General features: G+C 47.3%; 2 protein-coding genes across 2 annotated transcripts in view; one reads left to right on the top strand and one right to left on the bottom strand.

Moving 5' to 3' along the window:
- Positions 1-12,212, bottom strand: part of LOC120909605 (zinc finger protein 585A-like) — a 167,801-nt gene that overhangs the window by 18,451 nt on the left and 137,138 nt on the right. The window contains exons 5-6 of the mRNA XM_040321359.1: positions 4,423-5,744; position 2,292 (exon numbers count right to left, since the gene is read on the bottom strand). Coding sequence (XP_040177293.1) covers position 2,292; positions 4,423-5,744 — 1,323 coding nt within the window. The remainder of the gene's footprint in view (positions 1-2,291; positions 2,293-4,422; positions 5,745-12,212) is intronic.
- The window catches only part of LOC120909614 (zinc finger protein OZF-like), a 713,034-nt gene that overhangs the window by 677,919 nt on the left and 22,903 nt on the right, over positions 1-12,212 (top strand). The gene's annotated exons all lie outside the window — the stretch shown is intronic.

Here is a 12,212-nt window from a genome sequence, read left to right as displayed (position 1 = left end):
TAGTGGAAAGATTCAATAAAACCCTAAAATCCATGTTGAAAAGAGTAGTCCAGAAAGATGGGAAGGATTGGGATATGTTACTCCCTGCCCTGTTATTTGCTATCCGGGAGGTCCCGCAAGCATCCACAGGTTTTTCGCCATTTGAGTTAGTGTATGGTCGAAGGCCCCGGGGGTTACTCGACCTGGTAAAAGAAACGTGGGAAAGTGAATCCTCACCACACAAAACGGTGGTAGAGCATATCTCTCAAATGCGAGAGAGGGTGGCTAAGGTGATGCCACTGGTGAAGGAGCACATGCAGAAGGTTCAGGATGCCCAAAGAAGAGTGTATAACAGGTCGGCTAAAATTAGACAGTTCCAAGTAGGAGACCGGGTGGCTGTTCTAATACCCACGGTAGAGAGCAAATTCTTGGCCAAATGGCAGGGCCCATTTGAGGTAGTAGAGAAAGTCGGTGAGGTGGACTACAAGGTACACCAGCCAGGGAAAAGAAAACAATACCAGATCTATCACATCAATTTGTTGAAACCCTGGAGAGACAGAGAACAAGTGTCAGCGGTAGTAGGGGTACAGTCAGGGGACCATGCAGGGATCGACTTGGTGCAGGTTGCTGCTACCCTGACTAGACCTCAAACCCAGCAAACAAAATAGTTTCTACAAAAAAATAGAGATATGTTTTCAGAGTTGCCCGGTCGCACCAACGTCATCGAGCATGACATTGTGACCGAGCCCAATGTAAAAGTCAGGTTAAAGCCTTACCGTATCCCAGAAGCTCATAGGGTGGCAGTGTCCGAAGAGGTTAAAAGAATGTTCGAGCTTGGAGTCATTGAAGAGTCGCAGAGCTAATGGTCAAGTCCAATTGTGTTGGTACCCAAGCCCAACGGCACCCTCCGCTTCTGCAACGACTTCAGAAAGCTTAATGAAGTCTCCAAATTCGACGCATATCCCATGCCACGAGTAGATGAGCTAATTGAAAGGTTGGGGCCTGCCAGGTACATTACCACGCTAGACCTCACAAAAGGGTACTGGCAGATTCCCCTGACTAAGGAAGCCAGGGAAAAGACAGCCTTCTCTACCCCAGAAGGCCACTTCCAATATAAGAGGATGCCATTTGGTCTACACTCAGCCCCGGCCACGTTCCAAAGGGCCATGGACAAAACTCTGCGTCCACACCAACGGTACGCTTCTGTCTACCTAGATGACATAGTCATCTTCAGCACTGATTGGGAGTCCCACCTTCCCCGGGTTCAGGCAGTCGTAGACTTCTTAAGAAGAGCAGGGTTCACCATCAACCCCGAGAAGTGTGCCATTGGGATGGAGGAAGTAAAATACCTAGGGTATATTGTGGGTAGAGGGCTGGTGAAGCCCCAAATGAGTGAGGTGGAGGCCATACAGGACTGGCCCCGTCCCCTAACCAAGAAGCAGGTCAGAGCGTTTTTGGGCATAGTTGGCTGTTATAGGAGGTTTGTCCCCAACTTTGCCACTGTTGCTGCACCACTGACCGACCTGACCAGAGGCAGAAAGTCAGTGATGATAAAGTGGAACGCTGAGGCCGAGACGGCTTTTCAAAAGCTTAAGACAGCTTTGTGCCAAGATCCGGTGCTTGTAGCTCCAGATTTTACAAAAGATTTTGTAGTACAGACAGATGCTTCAAGCGAAGGGTTGGGAGCGGTCCTGTCTCAGGAAATCAATGGGGAGGAGCACCCTGTGGTCTTTCTTAGTAGGAAGCTGACGGCAGCTGAAAGAAACTATGCGGTGGTGGAGCGGGAGTGTCTGGCCATCAAGTGGGCTCTAGACTCCCTGCGATATTTCCTCCTGGGCAGAAAGTTCCGCTTGGTGTCAGACCATGCTCCGCTTACCTGGATGAGACAGAATAAACACACCAATGCCAGGGTAACAAGGTGGTCCCTTTCTCTCCAGGAGTTCAATTTCATGGTAGAGCACAGACCCGGGAGACAGCATCAGAATGCCGATGCCCTCTCCCGAGTCCATTGTATGGTGTCTACTGTTGCCTCCAACACCTCCGCGTTGAGGCAGAGGGGGGGGATATGTACAGGACACCGGGGGTGGGTCCTGGACGGGTGCTATACGGCACCACTGTTTGGACTATGGTCCATTTAAATAGAGGTAGAAGGTTCAGGGGGTCACCCAAAAGTGGGTGAAAAGTTCCAGGCAGGCGCTAATTCAGAGAGGACTGGCTCGCAGTCTTCTCTATCTTAATAAAGTAGTTTGGGGCCTGGAATTTTGGAGGCTCCAAAGTGTTATTTGGGTGGGATGGAGCCTCCACTCCTAAACCCTGGAAGCCAGCGCACAAGGGGTTAAAATCTCACAAACAACCACCCATTAAAGCAGGAAGTGATGCTGGAGGGAGTGAGTGAGTTGGGAGAGCGCACCTGTGAGGACAAGATGGAAGTCTGCTAGCTGCTCAGAGAGGACTTCTGAGTAGTTTGGAAGTGAAGCTGCGTCTGCAGGGAAGGTCTGGAGGACTTCTTACTAAAAACGTATGTGCCTTTCTTTTGGTTGTTTTTCTGAAGAAAGACTTTTTCCTAATTTATGCTGGAAACAAGCAGGACTTTTGTTGTGACGTTTTGGATGCTGAAGAAAAGCTTTATTTTGTTTTGTTTGGTCACCAAAAAAGACCTTTTGCTTTACTGACACGGTTTTACACACTTGTCTCGCGGAGCTTAAAGACCCCCAAAGTTTACAATGTGTTACGGGTTAATTCACATTTTTATAATCACAATTTGATATCTTTCATAATGTTGGTTAGCTTCTTTAAAAACACTTCTATTCAAACTCATATTTCTCATATATTTCCTTTCTTCTAACAAAGTTCTCAAATCAACAGATGCAATGATCATCTTTTTCCTCTGTCCTAAGATGTTATTGATAATCTAAACATTATTTTTCACTTATTTCATGTCAACATATATTCTTTTTTTTTTTAACCAAGAAAAACAAGTTTATTTATTTAAAAATTTGACACATACAGTCCAAAGTACCGCAATCATATCCAATAAGGCAGATCCATACATGGCCATATACAGAACAGTAGTATATGTAAACAAAAAACAACATACTGAAAGGGCATATAAACCGCATCCAACCCCCACACCATCCCCCTACCTGCTAGCCCAAGAGTCTGTCCATGAACCAAACATATATTCTTTTAATACCATGTGTACTCCAAAATATCTCTGACTTGTATCATATTATGGGCCAGATTCAGAGAGACTTACGACGGCGTATCAGTAGATACGACCGACGTAAGTCTCCTACGCCGTCGTATCTTGGTTGCATATTTACGCTGGCTGCTAGGGGCGTTCACGTTGATATACGCGTCGAATATGTAAAATGAGCAAGATACGCCAATTCACGAACGTACGTAACACCCGTCGCAGTAAGCTACGCCGTTTACATGAGACATACGCCGGCGTAAAGATAAAACACCTCTCTAAGCTACCTTGCAGCCCATGCAAGGTATGGACGTCGGAAGTGGCGTCGGATTTTACATCGTTTACGTAAGTCGTACGTGAATGGGGCTGGGGTTCACGTCGTACAAATTGAGCCGACGCCGTATCGTAGGGAGTATTTGCGACGCGATTCTGAGCATGCGCGCGCATGCACCGTACGAACGGCCCTTCATTTACATGGGGTCACGGTTAATTTAAATGTAGCACGTCCACTACATGCCTACTTTGAATTAGGCGGGTTTACGCCGGCCCATTTTCGCTATGCCGACGTAACTTACGGAGCAAGTGCTTTGTGAACACTGGCCTTGCCTCACTATGTTACGTCGACGTAGTGCAAATGGGATGCGCTACGCCGGCCAAAATATACGCCGATCTCTCTGAATCCGGGCCTATATGTTCATATCAGGGATAGATGCGCGTATTCGTCCTTGGTGTGTAATGAACTGGGTTCTTCTGCTATTGTCTAAAAGACAGCTGAGACAATACTGACTGCTTTCCTTAGGGCAATCTTATTCTCTGATACAATGGGAATTATTTACTTCCATGTGATAATAACCCAGTTAGCTATCTGTAGAACTTTTCCTATGGCAGGATTTATAACCAACAATGATAGTAAACATCTTCTTGTTAGTCCACCAAAGCTAGGACAACATTTCTTTGTTCTGTGACGAGAACAGTCATTGTTTCAAACTTTCACCCAAGCTTGTAAAAGTTATAGATAGCGAATTCAATTGTTAATGTCTTGTACACTTGTCAAACATTTTTTTTTTCTTTTTGAAAGGTCCCTAAAAGGACTCATAGTTCATCTAAGCGAATCTCACAAATATGTTCCAATAAATATGAAATTCTTATTTTTCCGGGAAAATCTACAACATCACTAATACACCTCGATGGTTGTGTGGGACTCCTGATGTACAGGAAGACAGGACTTCAGTGAGGAACATTTCCCTCACTCAGGACAGGAATACGGCTTCTCCCCCGTGTGAGATCTCTGATGTTTGAGAAGATTGGGCTTCTGTGAAAAACATTTCCCACACTCAGCACAGGAATACGGCTTTTCCCCCGTGTGAGATCTCCGATGTGCGGAAAGATTTGACTTCTTTGAAAAACATTTCCCGCACTCAGAACAGGAAAAAGGCTTCTCCCCCGTGTGAGATCTCTGATGTGTGGAAAGACTGGACTTCATTGAAAAACATTTTCCGCACTCAGAACAGGAAAAAGGCTTCTCCCCCGTGTGAGATCTCCGATGTGTGGAAAGACTGGACTTCATTGAAAAACATTTTCCGCACTCAGAACAGGAAAAAGGCTTCTCCCCCGTGTGAGATCTCAGATGTGTGGAAAGACTGGACTTCTTTGAAAAACATTTCCCGCACTCAGAACAGGAAAAAGGCATCTCCCCCGTGTGAGATCTCTGATGTGTGGAAAGACTGGACTTCTCTAAAAAACATTTCCCGCACTCAGAACAGGAAAAAGGCTTCTCCCCCGTGTGAGATCTCTGATGTGTGGAAAGATTGGACTTCATTGAAAAACATTTCCCACACTCAGGACAGGAATACGGCTTCTCCCCCGTGTGAGATCTCCGATGTGTGGAAAGACTGGACTTCTTTGAAAAACATTTCCCGCACTCAGAACAGGAAAAAGGCTTCTCCCCCATGTGAGATCTCTGATGTGTGGAAAGACTGGACTTCTGTGAAAAACATTTTCCGCACTCAGAACAGGAAAAAGGCATCTCCCCCGTGTGAGATCTCAGATGTGTGGAAAGACTGGACTTCTTTGAAAAACATTTCCCGCACTCAGAACAGGAAAAAGGCTTCTCCCCCGTGTGAGATCTCTGATGTGCGGAAAGATGGGACTTCTCTGAAAAACATTTCCAGCACTCAGAACAGGAAAAAGGCTTCTCCCCCGTGTGTGATCTCTGATGTCTGGAAAGCTGGAAGTTCATTGAAAAACATTTTCCGCACTCAGAACAGGAAAAAGGCTTCTCCCCCGTGTGTGATCTCTGATGTCTGGAAAGCTGGAAGTTCATTGAAAAACATTTTCCGCACTCAGAACAGGAAAAAGGCTTCTCCCCCGTGTGTGATCTCTGATGTCTGGAAAGATTGGACTTCATTGAAAAACATTTCCCACACTCAGGACAGGAATACGGCTTCTCCCCCGTGTGAGATCTCCGATGTGTGGAAAGACTGGACTTCTTTGAAAAACATTTCCCGCACTCAGGACAGGAATATGGCTTCTCAACTGTGTGAGATTTTTTATGCCGATTAAGATTGCTTTTGGAACTGAAACAATTCCTGTACTCGGGACAGAACAACCTCTCAGTTGTTGCAAGGACAGCGCCATCCCGCACAGTCTGAGGTTCCTCAGGATAAGAGGAATATGATGGTCCGGCACCGTCCCGCACAGTCTGAGGTTCCTCAAGATAAGAGGAATACGATGGTCCATCTACACTGTGTGGTGCCGGATGGACATTTGAGGTAGTCGGGTTTTCTCCTGGACTATACTGTGTGATGTCCTCATCTTCTACTTTACAGTCTGGAGACAAAGTGAGACAATCCTCTGAGGTTTTCCTCATCTCCCGTCCATCTACTAAAATAAAAATACAAAGATTATTACTAGACATGAGCTGATTGGTTCCCCTAAAACAGGACTCTGCCCACATCAAGCAGCTTTGTCTCTGAGGATCTTACCTCAAGGTAACTAGTAAATGGGTCCTCTGATCTCCTACCAGAAAATGTATTTATGGACCTTAGTCAGAGAGTGAGGAAACAACGAGAACTGTATTTTATAGTAGGGACAGTGATGAGGGGATTATAGGACGAGGGTCAGGAGTATGTAATGAACAACATAGAGTATATAGTGCAGGGGTCAGGAGTATGTAATGTACAACATAGAGTATATAGTGCAGGGGTCAGGAGTATGTAATGAACATGTATCACCCTGGTGTTTAGGAAGGGTGTCTAATAAATTGATTTCACCAGGTGGTAGTTATCCTTGCTTATTGTTAGGAGATCTACGGATTCCTCACTAAATTTGGATGGCTGCACCTTTTCTCTTCTGTCACTAGGTGGCACTAGATAGACAAGGGTGTAGCAAGGTCGGATAATGAATGGATGGGGTGTCTCAGCCAATTGGCAGGGGTTTCTTTTGTCCCTTGGCCTGCTGGGAGAGCCTATTTATTTGGGTGGAGTCAGGTGATCAGGGTTCTGTGCCATCTGGACAGTTGTCTGGGTGGGCGTGAGTGATATGTCGCCTGGGTTGCTAGGCCAAGAGCCTGAGGCCTATCCAGGAGCAAGAGAAGCAGTGCAGGTTTGGGACTGCAGGATTGGATTCCAACCTAGAGTAAAGGTTCAGCCGAACGGGGAATCAGTTGTGGTCGGAGGTAGAGGGCAAGCTGTCGCCACTAAGGGACCATCCACCTTGTTACTGGAGACTACATTTAGTAAGCTGGAGCCAGAACCAGAGCAATCTTCTCACCAGCCTGGGACAGTGAAGAAGTGGGAAAGGGCCCAGAATGGAACTGGAAGATAAATGAGACACTTTTAAAAGATCCAGAATACGAGAATCCGATAGCTCAAGAACTGGATGCCTTTTTTTCGATTAATGATTCAGATGAAATAATGCCACTATGTATATGGGAGGCACACAAGTGCTATCTGAGAGGAGTGTTCATATCTCTAGGAGCACACAGAAAACGCTCTCTGAGCGCTAAACTAGACACCCTGCTGGGAGAGATTCGCTTGCTCGAGACGGCGCTTAAGAAATCACAGACACCTCAGATTGAGGAAAAATTGGTGGGTTTGCGAGATAAATAAAATTTAATGTTAATGGATAAAGCAAAAGCAAAATTGAGCCGATGTAACTGGGCCTATTACGAATATGGAAACAAGCCCAGCAGGATGTTGGCAAACGTGCTCAGAGAGACGAGAGCACGGAACCATATAGAAAAAATTAAAACTCAAGGAGATATTGTGGTTAGCTCCTCTCAGTCAATTGCGGAGGCATTCAGAAATTATTATTCTAGTTTTTATCAGTTAGCCATCAATCAGGTTCAGGAACTCCTAGTAGAGAAGAAGAGGCCTCAGGAATGCCCAAAATATCTGAAGAAAGTGCAAGGAATATAGATGAATTACAACAGAGGAATTCCTAGAGGTCCTAAAATCATCGAAACCGTGGAAGGCCCCTGGCCCTGACGGGTATACATTACTTTACTATAAGACCTTTGCTGAAAAACTGGCACCCAAATTTCTGGCGACCTTTAAGGCCCCGTACACACGACCGGATCCATCCGCTGAAACTGGTCCGACGGACTGTTTCAGCGGATATATTCGGTCGTGTGTACAGCCTATTGGGCCGTTTTCCTGCGGACATTTGTCCAGCCGACCGATTTCCAGCTGTCAAAGATTGCTTAGCATGCTAAGCAATCTGTCCGCTGGAAACCTGTCCGTCGGACGTGTTCGGTTGTCTGTACAGACTCACCGGACACGTCCGACCGACCGCCATCCCTCGCATGCGTCGTGCTGATTCGACGCATGCGTGGAAGCTTTGAACTTCCAGGGCCGCCCACATCGCCGTGGCGACGGCGCGGCCACGTCCCCGCGTATTGTTTATGCGCAGATTTCTGTCTGATGGTGTGTACAACCATCAGACAGAAATCTCCGGGCGGACATATCCACTGAAAACGGTCCGGCGGACCGTTTTCAGCGGAATGTCCGTCCGTGTGTACGAGGCCTCATGCGATTCGAAATGGACATACGATGCCTGCGGAAACATTAATGGCCCACATAGCGGTAATTCCTAAGGAGGGAAAGGATCCTGCTCAATGTGCTAGCTATCGTCCAATCGCATTATTAAACGTTGATTTGAAAATTCTGACGAAACTACTGGCCAATAGATTACTGACTTATATTCCCTCCTTGATACACCCGGATCAAGTAGGGTTTACCCCGGGTAGAGAGGGTAGAGAAAATACGCAATCAGCATCAGGTGCTTGGTAGCTGGTGATCCAAGACTGATTCATTTTTATGAAGGTGAGCCGATCAACAGAGTCTGAGGACAGGCGCACTCTGATCGGTTACAAAGCCTCCAGCAGCACTGAATGTGCGTTCAAAAAGAACGCTGGATGCAGGACAGGCCAGTAGCTCAATTGCATATTGTGCAAGCTCTGGCCAGTGGACCATCCTCAAGACCCAGTAACCCAGAGGATTTTCTGTTGGAAAGGTCTCCAGGTCTGATCTTGCCCCTAGATATTCCTGCACCATTTAATTCAGACACTGGCGACAGTTGCTGCAACCGATCAGACCTTGGGGCTAAGGACTGAAGAATTGTCTGAATGCATCGGTCAGATGGCCACCTTCTCCACCGCTCTTTCTGTGATTGAACGAAGCCTCAGCAACACGTTGTCCAGCACCAGGAAATTGTAACCTCCCAGGCTCTGGAAACGCATTGCACAAACCTTTCTGCAAGGCCTCCCAAAGATGTTTCATCCTCTGCTCCCTCTGCAAAGGGTGGATAAATTCTGGGCACATGGGTCAAGTGTCCATGTCGGAGTGTAGAGAGGAGGTTGGTGCCTACAACCATTCCTGGCTGAAGCTGGCGTGGCGTCAACCACCTCTGGGCCTGCCCCTGCAGAGCTGACAGAATATCTGCCCCAGTGTGGCTTATGTCCCCTAAGCAGACCAACTTAAGCACAGCATGGCATCTTTTTGCCTGAGTGCTTGCATAGCCCATTGAACGTCTATGGAGCTTCGCTGGTTCAGGAGGACAAATCTGCAGAGGAAGAGGCTATAGAGGAAGAAGAGGAGGGGGTGGAGGAGAGAGCCACCACTAGCATTTTGGACATGTGGTGGCAGAACAAGCTCCAACAATACTGCACCCTGTCCTGCATCCTTCCCAGCTGCCAGCAGAGTTACCCAGTGCATCGTGAAAGAAAGGTAACGTCGCTGTCCATGCCTGCTGGACCATGAGTCAGCGGTAATATGCACCTTACTGCTGACTGCCCAGAGAACCAGAATGGTCTTTCGTGAAAAGAAATGGCGTTTGGGAACCTGCCACTGAGGTACCGCACATTCCACAAATTCACAAAAGGGGGCAGAGTCTACCAGCTGAAAAGGCAGCAGTTGCAGTGCAGATGCAGTAGCCAAGCTAGCATTCAGACGCTGAGCATGTGGATGGCTGGGACCAAATTTCTTTCTACGATTTAGCAACAGGGGTAGGGAACGTGCATGCAGCCTTATATAGTGTGGGGCGTGGACTTAGTCCCCCTGAGTCATGATTGGCCAAAGTCACCCTGCCTTTGGCCAATTATGGCTTTCCTTGCTGACGGCGCTGGGATTGGCCAAAGTATGCGGGTCATAGTGCATGCTTTTGCCAATCATCACTAGAGGTCGACCGATATGGGTTTTTCTCTGGCCGATGCAGATATTTGGAAATCGGGGCGGCCGATGGCCGATATGTGTTGTTGATTTTTGCGGACGATATTTTAGGCCGATTTAACCAGTGCATCACCTCATCAGTGCATCACCTCATCAGTGCCTCACATCAGTGCCCACCAGTACAGCCCAATGTCATTCACTGCCACCTCATCAATGCCCACCAGCGAAGCGCTCCAGGCTCCGTTCCATCTCGCCTAGCCTAGCACAGGAAAGCACCATTCGTCCCTGGCCCTGACGTGCTTCCCCGCCTCTGCCTACAATCCTAAGAATGCAGAGCGGGCCGGTAACAGCCAATCGGCGTCCGCCGCTGCCGACATCCTCCCCTCTGAAAAAAAAACGTCCCCTGACGTACTGTACGTACGTGCCTCTGCCTACAAACCCCAGAATGCAGCGCGGGCCGGCAGGGCGCGCAGCATGTCAGGGGACTTTTTTTTTTTACAGTGGAGGATGTCGGCAGCGGCGGCTGCCGATTGGCTGTTTACCGGCTGGCTGCCGACTTCCTAAACTAAAAAAAAAAAAATAGTCAGCAGATAGCAGCGATTGGGCAAACGAGCGGGCGGGCTGGCAGGCGGAAGAATTCCACCCAGCACACCGCTATCTTGGATGCCAGACAATCGGCCTATTTTTCATAATCATCTCGCAGTGCATTATGGTGCGTGACGCGGCGCTCGAATTTGGCGCAAACGCCCCATAATGTTCGTTTTTCGATGAACGGGCGAACAGCCAATGTTCGAGTGGAACTCATGTTCGACCTGAACATAAAGCTCATCCCTACTAATGAGAGACCGGGAGCTCAGGGAGAGAAGATCTGCAGTGAGAGACTGTGTGAGAAGAAGAGAACTATTCTGTGTTACCAAGAGTTATGTAGAACTACCGTTAGTGACTGTAACAAGATTTGTTACCATAGGAGACAGCGGTCCTACCTATACAGAAGTGGTGTCCGGCTGGAGGCCTTCCACTGTATAGCAGTCTACCTATAGAAGTCTCGGAGTCTGACAATTGTCATTGCATCTACTCAAATGTGTCCTGGCCCTAAACCGGCTCTCCAACTGTTCTTGTTCAGAGATAATAAAGAGTATGTAATGTACAACATAGAGTATATAGTGCAGGGGTCAGGAGTATGTAATGTACAACATAGATTATATAGTGCAGGGGTCAGGAGTATGTACAACAGAGTATATAGTGATGGGTCAGGACTCATGATATTGGTATTCAGTAATCAGTGGTGGGTGAAATGTTTACTGGAGACAAGTTGCAGAGATCCCACACCGCTGCCTCCCATCTCCTGAGACTGCACTCAGTGACTTGGGTCTGAGACTATACAGACATATCCCTCCACCCGGCACAGCCAGCAAATAACAGAGCAAGTAACCCCGGGAGAATTGTTCTGTCAGAGATCTCACTAGACCCGGGCATGGGGCAGAAGACCCTAGGTACATACCCCGGTGTCTAGGTCAAGCAAAACCTATGGTGAAAATCAACATTTTGCTGCCAGCTGAACCCCAGAATCTCCATAAATCCAGTCTAGAGACATAAATTGTGTCTGCAGCACAGAGAAGGAAGATTATCCAAGAGAAATACAGGAATACAGGACGGGGAACACAGCTCAGGAAAGTGACCGGGGTATTGCAGGCTGATATCACCCAGTCCCCGCCCTACTCTGGACCAATCATTGAGCAGTATGGGTGGAGGAATGGATTTAGTGTTAATGACCCACCTGTGCTGATCTCTGTAGGAGTGTCCTCCTCTATAAATGTCCCCGTTATTCCATCCTCCTCCATAGACTGCTGATCATCCCTCACATACGTCTCTTCTTCTTCTGATTTCACCTCAAATTCTATATCGATTGGATCTCCACTCTAGAGAATGAGAGAGAAAATCATCTGTAAGATATAAACTTACATACAAAATCCACACATCATCTCCACCAGTCCATGTTCTAGATGCTCCGTCCCACCGACCTTGTAACAGTGGGGGATGGTGTGACCTTCCTGTGTGGAATCCCGGGAATACAGAGGACGGGGACATCTCTCTGGTGGGTTCCTGGTATTAGGTGGCTCCATCATATCCTTGTGTCCTTCTGAAAACTCCTCCATCACTCCATACTCCTCATCCTCCTCTTTATACTCTTCTTTAACATCAATATTATCATCCCCGAGGTTTCCACTCTGAATATATAATAAAACATTCATTATAATAAACATGTTTGTGTATAAATCATAACCACCAATAATTGTTCCTCATCTACCTGATGATGGTGGGGGATGGTGTGTTCTTCCTCCATCATCCCATCCTCATCATCCTCCTCTTTT

Source organism: Rana temporaria, chromosome 8 (assembly GCF_905171775.1).
Source record: "Rana temporaria chromosome 8, aRanTem1.1, whole genome shotgun sequence".
Taxonomy (NCBI): domain Eukaryota; kingdom Metazoa; phylum Chordata; class Amphibia; order Anura; family Ranidae; genus Rana; species Rana temporaria.
Note: the sequence above shows the minus strand (reverse complement) of the source record. Positions and strands in the feature narration are given on the sequence as shown.